Source organism: Corvus kubaryi, unplaced genomic scaffold (genome assembly GCF_017639235.1).
Source record: "Corvus kubaryi isolate FWS band 111438036 unplaced genomic scaffold, C.kubaryi_AGA036_p1.0 37341, whole genome shotgun sequence".
NCBI lineage: Eukaryota > Metazoa > Chordata > Aves > Passeriformes > Corvidae > Corvus > Corvus kubaryi.
The window spans coordinates 10,681,972-10,697,480 of NW_024581112.1; the positions used below are offsets into that span (position 1 = coordinate 10,681,972).

The 15,509-nt window shown below is 37.9% G+C and overlaps 1 protein-coding gene and 1 long non-coding RNA gene across 10 annotated transcripts in view; one reads left to right on the forward strand and one right to left on the reverse strand.

Moving 5' to 3' along the window:
• The window catches only part of SPAG17 (sperm associated antigen 17), an 89,752-nt gene that overhangs the window by 5,960 nt on the left and 68,283 nt on the right, over nucleotides 1-15,509 (reverse strand). For 4 of the 9 annotated variants that reach the window (XM_042031183.1, XM_042031180.1, XM_042031182.1 and 1 more), the window contains exons 28-44: nucleotides 14,846-15,042; nucleotides 14,409-14,553; nucleotides 13,108-13,250; nucleotides 12,524-12,700; nucleotides 11,613-11,734; nucleotides 11,307-11,437; nucleotides 9,618-9,745; nucleotides 9,061-9,234; nucleotides 8,253-8,366; nucleotides 6,799-6,844; nucleotides 5,112-5,205; nucleotides 4,619-4,672; nucleotides 3,212-3,314; nucleotides 2,475-2,571; nucleotides 1,528-1,626; nucleotides 1,247-1,398; nucleotides 622-788 (exon numbers count right to left, since the gene is read on the reverse strand). In XM_042031183.1, the coding sequence (XP_041887117.1) occupies nucleotides 622-788; nucleotides 1,247-1,398; nucleotides 1,528-1,626; nucleotides 2,475-2,571; nucleotides 3,212-3,314; nucleotides 4,619-4,672; nucleotides 5,112-5,205; nucleotides 6,799-6,844; nucleotides 8,253-8,366; nucleotides 9,061-9,234; nucleotides 9,618-9,745; nucleotides 11,307-11,437; nucleotides 11,613-11,734; nucleotides 12,524-12,700; nucleotides 13,108-13,250; nucleotides 14,409-14,553; nucleotides 14,846-15,042 (2,143 nt within the window). Of the gene's footprint in view, nucleotides 1-621; nucleotides 789-1,246; nucleotides 1,399-1,527; nucleotides 1,627-2,474; nucleotides 2,572-3,211; nucleotides 3,315-4,618; nucleotides 4,673-5,111; nucleotides 5,206-6,798; nucleotides 6,845-8,252; nucleotides 8,367-9,060; nucleotides 9,235-9,617; nucleotides 9,746-11,306; nucleotides 11,438-11,612; nucleotides 11,735-12,523; nucleotides 12,701-13,107; nucleotides 13,251-14,408; nucleotides 14,554-14,845; nucleotides 15,043-15,509 lie in introns of those variants that run through there. The other 5 variants (XM_042031179.1, XM_042031184.1, XM_042031186.1 and 2 more) reach the window with 5 other exon arrangements.
• LOC121666105 lies at nucleotides 322-5,089 on the forward strand. Its single transcript, XR_006016584.1, has 3 exons — nucleotides 322-503; nucleotides 3,727-3,777; nucleotides 4,492-5,089. It is a non-coding gene; the product is annotated as an uncharacterized LOC121666105 (long non-coding RNA).

Sequence of the window (15,509 nt, forward strand, 5' to 3'; positions counted from 1 at the left end):
AGCTTGTTAACACTGCCTGGTCCTTAGACCAGAATGTGAAACATCTGCTTTTTCAACCTGAACATTCAAAGGAAGTTGAAGTACAAACAGCTTCTTGGCAAACACCTGTGTGTTGCACACTCAAAAATCCATAACAATATTTATTTAATGTGCTTTGATAGGACTCTATTGCAGAAGGCATGATACTGGTATGAATTTTATGCAAATAATCTTTAATGGTACCAACTAAAGCAGAAGTCTCGCTTCCTCTTTTCTTACTGGTTGTTTCACTTCTGAGATTCAGTCCTTTTGTGAATGCACCTCCTGCTGTTCAGATTTTTAAAGATCATTAGATCAGATATGACCTTTACTTTTGCACTGCTCTGGAACTGATCCTGTGGATTTCATTCCTCCCGAAGAACAGTTTACCAGCATGCCCTTGCATCAGAAGCTGTTAAAGGAAAGGCAGTAGAAGAGGCATTCCTAGGATATGGCTCCATCTTATGGAAAGCTCTGGCAGACCTGTAAGTCAGAATTTCCTGCACTTTCTCTGGAGTGGTGGCTGTCATGAGAAACTGTACTTGATTTTTGTCAGGATCTATTTGGAGAGATAAAAACCAGGTGCTAAGAATTCAAACAAACCTTGAGAAGTTCACACCAACATTCTTCATGATTACAGTGGTTGCATAGGTGCAGCCTTCCTTTAGCACTCCAAATGTCACTCTGGGTGGGATGAGATGGAAGCTGGTAAGAGCCTGTCTTGTTGCAAGAGAAGATATGCTGACCTTTCCTGCGACAGGATCTTCTATCTTTGCAAACAAAACACAAGACAAAGTTGGTGGCCCTTAAGTCAGGTACAGAGTTACTTAACCTACATTTGACCTCTGTCCACTCACCTTGAAGAATTACAAAAAGACATCCTAATCTGAGCAAAAACTGAAGTGGCACTTTAAATATTGTCTGAAAATTTATACTGGTTTGAGTTTTCAGACGTATTAAGCCATTAAAGTGTCTCAGGGAAAAGGGGGGAAGCTCTGCTCTTTTGGAAACAGAGCTTCCATGTAGGTGCCTGATGCAGAATGAGTTTGTCCTAGCAGCTGAGAGGAAATGTACTTCCAGAATTACCAATAAACATGCATAAATTGCAACAGCCATGTTTCAGTGAACAGATTCAAAATACCTTCCAGTATTGCTCCAGGGTGAAGATTTTATGGAAAAGAGATGACTCAGAGGATATGAATATTGTCAAGAAAGAGGTTATTTTTACCTTTTTATTTGGTATAATGTTTGGTTTTTTCCCCTGAAGGTATGATGGTAATATTACTTTCTCTTTTCTTGTCTGTCCTGTAACATCCACCATCAGACTTGGAACTTTACGTTGAAAGGGTGTCTCTTCTGATATAGGAGCCTTGTTTAGGTCTGGAAGGGAAAGATTTCCAAAAGCATGAAAAAATGACGGGTGGATTTAAATTTGTATTGCAAATATTGTGTCAAAAGTTATAAAAAGGTATCAAGCTGCTCCAACTACAGTCTGGAAGGCAGATGTACCTGTTGTGCTGCTGGGACCATCATTTTGTTTGGAAGGATCCTGCAGCAGAAGGCCAGATGAAAGTGACGAATCACTTGTGCTATCAAGAAATTCAGCTGCTGAAGGGAAAATAATGGAAAACTAAGTCAAGTGATTTTTATGATCACCATCATTTTCATAAACATGAGAAACAAAATCACAGTCTTTGGCACTTTAATTTAGACAATCTCGGAAAGCTGTCTACATAACCATGAGAGGCTGGGAAAATTCTGCATGTGACATTTTGCTCTACTGGGTGACAGGGATCAAAAATGCCTATTGTGTGATTAGTCATTTCTTGTTCTCTGGCTAACTGAACTATAAGCCATAAAGGACTAAAAGACAATCCAACACAGGTCTTACGGCGATTGAAAATGAGGAAATATGGTAATTAGTGGGGATCTGGTAAAGCCCCACAGAGGACTGTTTTCCCGATAAGAATCTTTGCTGTGTATGACTTTTAATCTCACTTTAAGATTTCAGTAACTTGTCAGGGCTGCTTTTCAAATGGAACTGAAGTATTCCTCTCAGTTCTGTAAAGCTCAAGACTAAGATTATGATCACTCTTTCACTGCTTCCCTCCCATATTCTCTAATCTGTCCTTAGCCTGCATGATTCCTATTCCATATTGCTTTTCCACCAGTTCCTCTTATCACTGAGTTTCAGAATGAAATCTCCTATATATTCCCTACAGTCATACTAGTTTTTTTCTAAACTCAGCGTCCTCAGTTCTTTCTCATCCACCCCTAACTATTATTTATTCCATTTAAGTTTTTCTTAAGCATTTTTCTTCTATCCACCCCTCATTCATAGCCCAGTTCTTCAGTTTAGCATCCAAAGCTGATGGTTCTTCCACATTCAGTGATGTCTACAAGAGCTTCTTCCTCCTGAAGAAGATACAAACCCAGTGCCAGACACAGTAGATTACCTCCACTGGGTTCTCTTATCATCTCTAGAGGGGAAGTCACACTTTCTTCTTTTTGTAGTGGAGGAAGTTCCTTAGACATTGTTTCCAAATCAGGATACTACAGACAAGTAAGAAAGAGGGCTTAGGTTTCCCAGCTAAACAAACACCTTGCAAAAATTACCAGCAGACACCCTCCTCCCCCTGCAAAAAAAGAAAGGAAAAAAAAGAAAGAAAGGAGTGCAAAGGAAACAAATAAGCAGAACCAAAGTTGTAACTATAAAAGAGATATACATAGTTACATCAGATTACAACCTACAGGTTGTACAACCTACAACCTCTAAGGGCTTTATGCACTTAGAGCATTTACCAGGTGCAATTGCAATAGGAAAGCCCCCAAGATCACCTCTAAATTAGGAGTGTTAGTTTTACTTCTTCCCCTTCTAATAAGCAGAAAGAGGGGTTTGAGGGGTAAGTTAAAAAACCTGAGATTGAGCTTTGCTCTGAATCAGACTCTCTCCACAGTTTATGTAAGGAATTTTATAGAGTTGGTACTCAGTGAACATATACCATCTTCAAGATAGGATTTCCTTTACAAGGGCATATAATCCCCTGTATTAATTTTGCCACAGCTGTCCTTTTGTTGCTGTAGTGGTTTGTTGAGATAAATAGAGGCTGAGATATAAACCCAAAATTGTCTTTGGGAGTATGGGAGATATTACCTGACCTAACACAACTCATCCAGTTTTCAGCTGCATTACCTTTTCTTGGAAAAAGTCCTTGCTGAATTCAGATTCAAAGTATGGAGCAAATAATTTGTTTTTTATTGCCATAAATGTTGTCTTTTGTTCATCCAGTTCTCTCCTAAGTGTGTTTTTGACATTGTAGGTAAGGAAAATAAAGAAAAAAAGCATTATCACTGAGTTCATCCTGTTTTCAGTATTATGCATTAAGAAATGGAATTGGTAAAGGCAAGTGGCATTTTTTTCCCCTTGTTCATCACACGGAGTAATATTGTTGTCATTGGCAATTTTCTTAGGGGTGGATTAAGAATTGACTGGTCTGATCAGAATGCACATGGACAGTGAGTTGCCTGCTATGAAGGGCTCCTCCTCAGAACATGCTCCATTTCTCTGAATCTCATAGAATACCTCTGGGACTGCCACTGGTGTCTTTCCAACCTTCCAACAAACACTGAAAGCTAAGAACTGGTATTCTAGATGCATTACTAAAATTTTGAATGCAAAACTCATCTAATTTCCTTATTTTATCACAGAAAGACTTGATGGCTCTGTGGATACAGAAGAAGCTGTTGAAACTTCTGAAGGTAAGGATGACCAGAGTAAAGATCAGTCATGTTTTTAGCTTGATTTAGCCCAGTTTTACACTACTAGAGTTTCACTGACTTGCAGGGTCCAATACCAGCTATGAAACTATTACTCTTAATCATACTGAGAGTTTTAACACTGGTTTTAGAGTCAGAATTGCACATGATGTTCTTGGGTGCTGGCTGCTCAGATATATATATTTAAAGTAATTTTTAAAATAAGATCCAAAACAGTGTGAAATGCTATATTAAAATGTAACTCTGAAACTCTAAAAGGCTTTTTTATTTCATGCAAGTCAGAAAGTAATTAAGAAGCAATATGCAAAGCCTCATGTGGAGTGCTGTGTCCATTTTTGAGCTGTCTGGTGCACAAAGGGCCACAAAGGTGATTAAGGGTTTGGAAGACCTTTCATGTGAGGAGAGGCTGAGAGAGCTGGGACAGTTTTACCTAGAGAAGCTTTGAATGGCAGATGTGTCTGGGGTTCTATTTGAAAAAATCAGCTTTTATTTGTGGAATACCTGAATTTTAACCTAAAGCATCAGCATTTGAAAATATTAATATACAGTACATTCCACATTAGTGGCAGAACCAGAAATGAAACACAGAGCTTCTGACTTCAGCCTTGTTTTGCTTAGTGTAAATTAACAGTAATGCTGTTAGGTTTTGGGAAAATAAAAGAGACTCAAACCATTTATTTATCATTTCTGTTGCAGAAAACACCCCATTATTTGCAGGCAAGCCACTGGACCATCACCCAAGACCTGGTGAAATCAATAACATTCTTTACGAAAGTAGACTAAGCTGGCTCATGAAATAACTTGATCCTACTAATATTATTACCTGTTCTGTTCTAGTTTGCTTTGCCACTTGGACTTTAGTGTTACTCCTTCTGGACTGAATCATCAGGAAGAAAAAAAGAAAGAGCAGTGGAAATGAGAAAACTAGCAGTGTTCTATAAATACAACAATATTTACAAGACAGCCCTGGAAATAAAATGCTTTTTATGTTATGTAAACACCTCAGGTGACTCCTGACTTGGACTTGTATGGTTTGCACAAAATTGTTTGCTCATATCTGCATTTTTATTAGATCATTCAATCAAAGAAACATCCGAAATCCTTTCCCAACAAACTTTGAAGTATCTTTCAGAAAAGGAAAGAGAAGCATAGAGGGACAAAATAATCACAGGACAAGTAAGACATTGCCATATGTATCTAGAGCCATAGGTCCCAGTCCTTGAAGACCGTCAATAAAGCACATTGCCTTCCCTGTGTGCTTGGTTTCGCCCTTTGTGTCATTTACATTTGCACCAGTCCTCGCTGCTGTGTCCTACCTTGGCCCCTTCTGCTGGTCCTCTCTTTTTGTAATGCTTGTCTTCTCTGTGTGACTCTGGAACACTGCCTGTTCATACAGCTCACTCACACGGGCTGCAAGGTGAAGAGTGTTACTGAGTGGGTGTGCTCTGCTAAGCAGTGCTAGGTGTTATGAAGAGAAGACAGCAAAGGATATGTTTTTAATGCATCTTTCTGCCACTCTATGGAAACCTAACAGAGTCTTTGTTACCGTGAGGCAAAAGACAGAAAGAACTTCATTCCAAAAATCAAGATCAGAACTTTTTCAGGTAAGAAACTGAATTCAATATTGAAAGGACAAGAAGCAGATTAAGTTTACACTTCCCACCCTGTATTTCCTGACATATCTTTACGTTCTTTCAAGATACAAATACCTGTGAATAGGAAAAGTCATTCAGCCACTTTCTGACTGCAGTGCTCTGAGGTCTCTATCTACAGCTGAGGAAAAGTGTGGGCTTTTATTACATCCAACTTGCTTAAGTTGTGCTTAACTGAGGCTGTGAAGCAGCCATAATCAACATTCTCATGGAAGGAACTACTAGTTCAGTATGTATAATGGAGAAATGCCAGTCTTTCCACGTTAAAGATTGTGACCAGCTCTGGGACTTTATTAAAGAGTTGCCCTGTCCTCTGGCATATTTTGTAAAATGTGTTGTTTACCTTATGCCTTGAAGCTAAATTGTGGCTCTGAAGAAATTTCCTTGGCTGAAAACAAATTTCTGTGGCAAAATTTAGGAGATGTGAGTATTTGAGAGGTATGACCCTATTAGACTATGACAATATCTCTTAGTGTTTTGGGAATTACAAAAGTTCAAACTTCAAAATGTGGGGGGGTTTTTTTGGTCAGCTTTTTCACCATAAAATATGATTTTATTTTTCAGCTTTTTCTATTTTTACCTATTTTAAAGAGCTTTTCTTTCCCACTGTCTTCTTCATTAGTAATGCTACATTAAAATCACATCTCTATTTGAAAGGAAACTTCAGCAAGTATTTGTTGCAGCAGTTTCTGTTTGCTTTGCACAGTATGCTCTTTTTTAGCAAGTAGAAGTACTCTTCACAAGGTAGCAAGGGCAGGAAAAGAACACTTTAAAGACTAGCATCATTATGGGATAGAATGTTATGGATTTTTCTATGGAAAATACTTGGGGCTTTTTAAAAGAAACAGACATCTTAATTTTTATTTGTACATATTGAAAACATTAATCAATGTTAACAGAGATTCATGAGGGAAAGCAAATATATTGCTCCGTCTTTTCCCTTAGGCAGGTGAACGTAACAAAAACACGTGATGGTTTGAGATTAGATTTTGAAATGTAATAAACAACCAGGATTTACTTAGTTACTTTGAAAAACTTGTCTGAAAAGTTGTTACTTGTATAGAAGTAGCCAAGTATTTTCATAGTTCTTATAACTAAGAAAACTCACTATATGTGGAAATGTGAGTCAAAATGTCAAATACACATGCCTAAAACCAGGAATTGTTTTTCAGAGGTGTTGGATCATTGATGCTAACAAGTTCTAATCACCTGTGAGAGTCACACAGAAGCATGTACAAAGCACATAGATGAATTCACCTTTATATTCCCTCTTTAAAAAAAATATTACAATGCTTTTAAACTTACGATGATATTTTAAATTTTAAAAATATAGGTATTCAATTTTTATTACCTCTATCACAGAGATTTTCAGTTGACTTCTCCCAGTCAGGGAAGGACTGCAATGAAGAAGGAATAACTGTGACTACATGAGAAGTAAAATTCACAACAACAGCATCTTGTTCAAGGGATTTATATTGTAAACAAGTGCTATCTTGTTACCCCCATTCTTGTAGTCACATTGTCAGGTATTTCAGTGTGTTAGAAAACATAAGCTGGGAAAAAAGGGAATGAATTACAATTTCCCTTTTCTAAACAGGTATTTGTTTCCTTCTTGATGACCTACCTCACAGATAGCTTTGTATTTTATGTGGTTACTTCTTAGTAGATCAACTAAGCTAATTCCTAATCAAATTTAAATCCTTCTGCAAAGAATTTGAACAAGATCTAAAACTCATGGTCACAAGTCAAATGGGAAATATGTTCAGGAATTTGCAGGCTTTGGTACTGAGGAGCTCTCATGTGGCTGGCTTACAGTAAAGTGAATGAGGGATAAGAGACTGTAAACTAAAGTGTTTCCTTTATTCTCATGCTGACTCTCACGCAATTAACTGGAAACCACAGTTCCTGTGACCAGGCAGTCTGGGTTGTAACAGAGCTATTGGAGACTTGGGAGCAATGTGACACTGATTCCTGGGTCACAGCAGGTGCACAGAGAGACTGCTGCTCAGAAAAGAGTTGTCCAATGCGAAATCTGTAACTGGAAATGTGCTGAAGGTAGTCAGGACAATCAATAATAATTAGTCACTAGACGAGTTCACTGGGACTGAGCAGCATGTGAGATTCAGCACCTGGGTCTCATCAAAGTAAATAAATGTCTGCCTAGAGGATAGAGGCAGATGGAGTTACTGACAGATCATTTCTTTGTCCCTTTTTCCAGAAAAGTTGTGACCCTCTTCTCCTATTTGCCCACCTTTCCCACTACCTATTACTCTCCTTTTTCTCTCCGTGCTCTATTTATGCATGCAAATTTGCAGATTATATTTTCCAGAAAAATATATAAATGCTGCTAAGCAGAAATAACAATATTCCTCCAGACTGTTTTTGTATTATCCCAAAAGCAGGGTTCAAATTCTTACTATAGAGGTGGCTGTGGTTGAAATAAAAATCTCCCAGGTGCAATGACAACAGACTGGAAACATTTTCACCCTGATGTTAGGGGATATTAAAAAAAGTAAATTACTGGAAAGTAATTTTGGTCTGTGTGTTTGGGAACATATCATTCAGGAGAGCCAAACTCTTGAAGTGTTTTGAGCATTGCTTCCCCAAGTGGCAGCAGAGCCCAGCTGAATTCAGACCAGCTGAAGGTGAGCGTGGCTCTGCTTTACCATTAATCCACACCAGAACTGGCACTGTGCTACTCTGACATTTGCTGTTTTATTAATGGATAATGTTTCAAGGCTCACACTTCCAATGCAATACAAGGGTTTTGCTGAAAGAAGAAGTTAAAAATTTTATTTTGCTCACTGTAGTCATTTCAAGGAGACTTGCAGCACTCTCCTTTTCCTCTTCTGTTCTTGGTTCTTTCACATTCATCTCTTCCAGCTCATCTTCCTGCTTTAAGATGTTGTCTATATATTCCTGGTGGAACAATGACAAAGAACAAGAAAGATGCAGATGTTTTGTTTGCAGAGGTAGGCTTAAAATAGATATTTACAATAACATCATACCAACTGCTACAGATAAGAACACTTTTCTTTTCCCATATTTCTTTAAATCAGTTGGATGGAAAAAAGGGTTCTAAACACACCACTCTGCCAGAAAGCTACATGCAGTACAGAACTTTACTAAAAGACAGGTTCTCAGAAACAATCTGTTTCCAGTGCCAGTTCTTTTTCACTTGTTTATATCTCTTTAATCGTATAGGAGAGGAAGAAAGGAAGAATAATATTTTCTTTAGATCTTGATTTTGCTCTGACAAAGTGATGTGTGGCTAAAGATTTAAGATACTTCATTCTGGAAAAAATCCATTAATTAGATATTGATTTATGAGCAATGAGGGTATTTTCATTGGACATTTATGCAATTATTACAACAGTTTTGTCAGTGCTAATAATTTCAGTTCTTCCTTCCCAATTTAACAAATAGCATTCATCTTTCTCTAAAAATCAACAATAGATGGTCAAAGGAGAGACTTCCCTTGCCGCTTTGGTGTGGAACTTTTCTTATAGAGTTGCCTTTGAAAGATCAGTATCCAGATTAAAGAATAATTTTTATGTCTACTTGTCTGTTCTCTATTGCTTACTGGAAGAATGAATAAATGTGGTTGTACTACCTTGAGGGAAAGCTGCAGCTTTTCTCTTCGTTCAGCACAGAGTGGCTTGTACTGGAATAGCCTCCGGATTTGGAGTTTTTTGGGACATTTTCGCATGGAGGCTGGCAAGTGTGGTGATCCGATGCAGAGACCCTTCCAAACACACGTTCCAACTGGGGGACCTGTGATCTCCCCCTGAACAGAGAGGAGCAAACAAAAAGAGCAAGAGGCTACTTATATTAAAAAAAAAACAACCAAAAACGCAGCTATTGGCAATGTGTCTCAGATGAAAAGCATATACTGTCCTAAAGACAATAAAGCCAGTAGATTCCTGGGAACAACTTATCTATTCCAAAACATCTTCATCTGGTAAAATAAACTCCTCTTAAAATTGCTATATCCCCTCACTAAGTGTAAAAGAACCCCAAGGGGACCACACATATCCCTGACATAGCCTACCCCCTGCCCTCTCTACTTAATAAACTGAATTTAACATTCACATTGTTTAGAGCTTCATTTCCCCACAGAGACAAACATCTATTGCTTTAACATAAAAGACAGCTTTGAAACAATTATACCTCAGGAGGAGAAGATTCTTCCTGAGTCCATGACTGAAGAAATGGAGGAACTATACTCTCTGGTTCTTTCTTCATTACCCAGGGGGATGTTTCAGCCATAGGGCAGAGAACAGTAATACTTAAAATACCTGGTTCAAAGACACATTTTGCTAAGAATCAGTTCAAATTAAAAAAATAATGGAAAAGTGTCTCAGACCTACAGAAAAAACTACTTACCTAACTATAAAAATCTTATTACCAACAGATAAAACTCCATGTATCTGTGGCTACAGATAATATCAGATCACTGAGCTGATTATGGAATAGTTATACAAATTCAGATTACTCAGGCCATTTTTAACAATAAACTGCTTATGCTACCTGCTTTGATTCTTAATTAACAGCTCAGTTGTATAGTGTGGGGAATATCCCAAACAAGGAAGAGCAGAGCATTGACCCATGTTTACTGAATACTAATCTCAGTAGTACAACATATTTAGAACATGCATAATTCTTCACTGTATTTTACACTTCACTGGATGGATTCCATTAGGGATGATTTATTTGTATTGTTTGCATAAATTTCAATGTTCTTCAAAATATTTTTTCCAGCCCAACCCAAAACTTACTTAATCTACTATTATCTACCCCACAGGTGACCTTCAAAGTGGATATCACCACTGAGGCACTTTGTCACAATGATACAACCTTGTGAAACCTTGTTGTCAAGGCAAATAGAGCCAGTATTGTGAAAGGTGGAGCAGGAAGTCAGGAAAATCAGATCTACTACTATGATGACTGCTGGTTGTAAGTAGATTTTCTTGACTGGGATTTTCACTGAGTATGTATGCTCTCCATCTTTCTCATCTTTTCACCTTCTGCATCTTTCTGGCTCCCTCCACATCCCTTCTTTTTTTCCTTTTTCCCATGGCAAAATTATTTTATTTGGTTTCTCCAATGGGAAACCAGTCATTTGTGTGAATTTTTGTGAATGTGCAATACCTTATAAGAGTAGTAAGTGGGAAAGCTGTTTTACGCCATATGCTTATGACATAAATCTATGAGAAATATGTCTTAGTACTTTATGGCTTGAAGCAAATTTCCCTTATCATCCCCTCATATCCAGGGGAGCCCTACCTTCCTGTCTTTAAAAAAGATTTTTTTTTGTTAGCATCTACCTGTTACACCACAGTGTATTTTATAGAAACACAGCATCTCCAACTAACTTTACAACAACAACCAACCATTCCAGGATGTAACTTCTTGCCTTGCTACTACAAGGTGGTTGGTATTGGCTAATGGTGGACTGGCTATTCCAGTCATGTTTTTTCAGCTTCTTAATAGGTATTCTTTCCAACAGACAGGGTCAACATCAGGACATCATTGTCTTCATTGCTGTACCATTAATGGAGACTGTGATACCTTCAATTTTTTTATGATAAACACAGAGAATATATCTATTTGGTTATCACTTTCATTTGTATGACTGAAAGTGGATAAAGCTATGCCATTTGTTTCTTCACTTATCCCTTAATAGTGTCCTTCAGTTAACTCTCTGCTTCCCAGAGTTTTCCCCCAAACTCCTTTCTTTCACTGCCAGAAGTGTGAACGCTTGTTTACATGGATAAAAATATTTCCTGTCCAAATAACAGTTTTGAAACTTTGCAATTCTTTCTATTAGTAGTCTGTCAGAAAAGAAAAGTTTCCTACCTGTCTGTTCTTGTACAGGGTCCTGCAAGACTGCAGTGGCAGGATCACTACAGGCCTCAGCCATGTACTTGAGTACATCCTTCCTCCGCAGGAGCTCCGTTCCAGAACCATCCGCAGAGATGATGAAAAACCTGCACAGCCAAACACACACGTGGGGCTGTATCAAGAAAGCAGAACTCCAACATGGTGGCATCAAATGTGCAAATACAGAGTACTGAACAAATGGAGCACAAGTCTATAAACCCTGTACAAATACTGTGTTGTGAAGAAAAGAAAGTGTTAAGATATGAATGCAATGCAGTTTACCTCGGGGCATGCTCATCATACGTAATAAGTTTGTTAACTTCATCTGCTGCTGAACTTCTCTCCTCCTTGCTACCAGAGCCAATGCTGGGAATGCACACATCTGTGCTGCCATCAACCATGACCTATAGTAGAAATTATTTGAAATTACTTGAGTTAAAAGGTACTTTTGAAACAGTAACTTGCTGGTGAACTTTAATATGACCTAGCCCAGTGAGAGAGACAGAAAAAACATTTCATGTTGAGCAACCTGAAACTCACAGGAAAAAGAAATAAAGAAGAAAACTGAAAAGACAGGGAAAAATCCAAAACATCTCTAGAAAGACATGCTGTATCATAAATACTAATATCATATGCTGGTATTTAATAAATGCCCAAGGACTGTTACACAAAACTACTCACTAACTGGCCAAGGAGGTAACTGTATACTCAAGACAGACATTGATGTATACCTACTGAGTGAATGTCTACAGTATTTTCCTTCTTGAAAATACTATGTGCTTATTAACTAATGTGACATTAACATATTCAAACAAGATAACTAACAATGACCTAAAAAGGAATAATAATGCCTTTTTCAAGATACAATTTAAATAAGCATGACTGAAAGGACAGTCCATGAACTGAATCTGACACACCCAGTTTTTAATCCTCACTTGCAGAGCTGATTTTTTGCTATAGTACAAATCATGCTAATTAAGGGTTCTTTACAGGTGAGCTAAACTGTACACCATGTGTTCTGTTTCAGTCTCTCTAAAAGCAGATAAATATTAAAAAAAAGGGATATCCATCACTTAGTCAAGAAGATATCAGAGACCTGATTCTGGCTACTTTAAATATTACAATTTGACTTTGAGAGAAGTTTATAAGATAAAATTAGAATGCAGAAACTTGTCTTCTTCCATGCATTTTACCTTGAAAATATTTCCTTCAGGATCCATCATCTCGCAAATAGTGCTGGAAGTGTGTTTCATAATGTATCTCCCTGCTTGTTTCTTTTCTTCCTTGCTGATGAAATCATAAACTTCATGCGTATAAACTGCTGAGCAATCTTCATCAATGAAAAGAAAGCCTCCCTTTTTGGGTGAAACCTATGGCAGCAAAAAGGGAAGCGATTCAATCCTCAAAGGTGAAAACTTTAAATGTACCACAAAAATGAAGAACAGATACAAATCAAAAGGACAGCTTTCAGATATTTAATACTGAATCATCTAGTTAACAGGAATCAAAGGGAGAGAAAGAAGGAAGGTGAGGTCCAAGAGGTAGGCTGACCTTAGTCTCTGTAATATTTAACTTCAGGAAATTGAAGACTCTGATTTACATATACTGTACATTTGTGAGTAAATATCTAAACATCGGCAGAGTATGAAAAAGATGGACTAATAGGATTTGTGAATCCTACAGATAAGGGAGGCAATCAAGGTGAGAGCTGCTAATGGCAGAGAACTTGGAACATGAAGATAAAATGTCACTGTCACAAACTAAAAATAATTCCCACCTGATATGTTCCCTGTGGCTTTGCTAGAATAGATGTCCCATCTCCAAAGAGAGTACAACAGGTACCATCCTCACAATTTGTTATAACAGTAGCAAACTCAGGATTCTCTACTCGTGTGCCTTTGACCTTCTTTGTGATGACTTCTGAGGGTTCATTGAAGAATTTATACGGAACAATGAGACAGGAGAACATGAATCATGGAAATGTCTTAAGATTCAATCTGCTTTTTCTCTCATACTGCTGGATCTTTATCTCCTCAGTGCAAGACCTTCATAAACTTCATAGCATCCTTTATCACATATTTTTTATGTTATGTAAATAATACACAACCTTTGAAGTTCTGGACTGCGAATTCAATGTAGGAAAACCCAAGAGCAAAAAATTTCTGTAACCGTCTGTAGCTGGCCAGGAAAGTACTCTCTGGTACTAATCATAATGATCTGGATATTTGTAACATACAAATTGAATCACTGAAATTCTTTGTGCCTGTAATACAAGCTCTAAAGTGTGAAGAAATTCCTATTCAACAGCATAAGTCTTGGAAAACAAATCAAACAGATATGTTAATCTGGTCATTGCCTTTCCATTGAAGAGACAGATCAGTTCAAGGGTCTTTTGACTTCTAAAATCCCACAGGGAAATGTTCCTGAACATTTCCTGCTAACTCAGTAATGGTCTTTTCCTATACTGTTTGAACAGTCCAGACACCCACACAGTAAAAGTCCCCTTCATTTTAATTAAGGAGGACAGGACTTGTCTAGCAAATGAAGCAGGCATACAGAATACAACACCAGCCAGAAGAAACACAGATGACCTTTAGCCCCACTTATTTCAGGCAAATATAAGTTTCACTTTTCTTGGCATGACATTTTCCATAGCCATATTCAGATATCCAGTATCTCCAAGGCTGGTGAGTCCATGGCTTCACTGGGGAATATAAGGATGCCTAGGTCCTTACATACACCTCTTCAGTTAAAACTCAAAGCAGCTTGCTTGTTATTGTTAGGGCAAGTGGAGAGAGGGCAATGAGCATACTAAAACTCTGGCACTGTGGTCTCATGGTGAAGGAGGACCACATAGGTATGAAAGAAGGAAATTTAATTTCTTGGAACAATATAAATTTTGCAATGAATATGCTGCTGAAAGAAATCAGACAAAGTAAGCCTAGACTGCACTAGTGGATCTGTTATCTAGGCTCCTTGTATAAGCCACCTTTATATTTTAGTATATATTTTGGCAACTTTCTGCTTCACAAGATATATCAAGTGCAAGAAAAGTAAGTGCTCCCCTTTTGATGTTACCTGTTTCCACACTACCCTCTGGTACAGAATGGTGTTCACATATTTCAAAAACAGTTGTGATCCTGGTACCATCAGCATGCTCTACTACTCTTCTGCCCTTCGGCTTCTCAACAATTATCACCTCATCTTCTCGTACAGTCATAATCTGAAAGAATGGAGGAATACTAATTTATATTGGCACTGTGATACTTGTGACAGCAATGACAACAATATAAGGCACAGGACTGAAGCTCTGAAGAAGCTTGACTACCACATCTTCATCTATTTCAGAGACAGAGGAGTCACATTTTCTTCAAAATCTAAAGCTACTGTATTTCTAACAGTGCAATAACACAACCTGTAGGATGTTTTCAAAGAAAAAATCCTACTATTTATGTGATGGCAGCCCTGTCTCTCAGCTTACAGACAGTGCTATAGTAACACAAAAGCAGTAATACCGTTCCATCAGCTGGGTCTGTGGCCTGATACATGAGCAGTGGCTTCAGATCCATTCTTGTTGCACCCTCAGTGCCCACTTGAATGCCTAAAGGAGTTGTTGTTATCCAAGTTCCTGCCTTAGATTGCTTAGAATTGGCCTTTTCAAACTCCTCATCCTTGAGCGAGTGTGATAGAATGCTCTTGTCCCTGCGTTTTCCTGCAGAAACAAAAATTTCTGTATCAGACTTGATATTCTCTAAGGCAAAAGACAAAACCAGTAAAGTGCAGTTTGTGAACATTGCTTTTGACAGAATTGCAAGAAGAGCTATCTAACAGGCTAGAAGAAAATTACAGCTCCTGCTCCTCAAAGGCGTGCTCCTGAACTGATCTCATCTAATGCTCTTCCTTACATAAAAAGTAAATAGCATGCTAATGCCATCAATCCTGTGGTGCATCAGAAGAAAAGGATGAAGATCTCATTATGAAAGAGAATTGGAGACATCTTATTAAGAATGTTATAGAGAACCCTTGACTCCCATATTCAGGAAAAATAACTTAGATTAAGTGTATGCAAAAGACAAGAGCACAGTCCTGAGACCAGGCTAAAAGACTTACAGCAAATATCTAGCAAAAAAAAAAAAATCAAACCCCCAAACCAAAAAGAGATGAAACCCTTCAACAGAA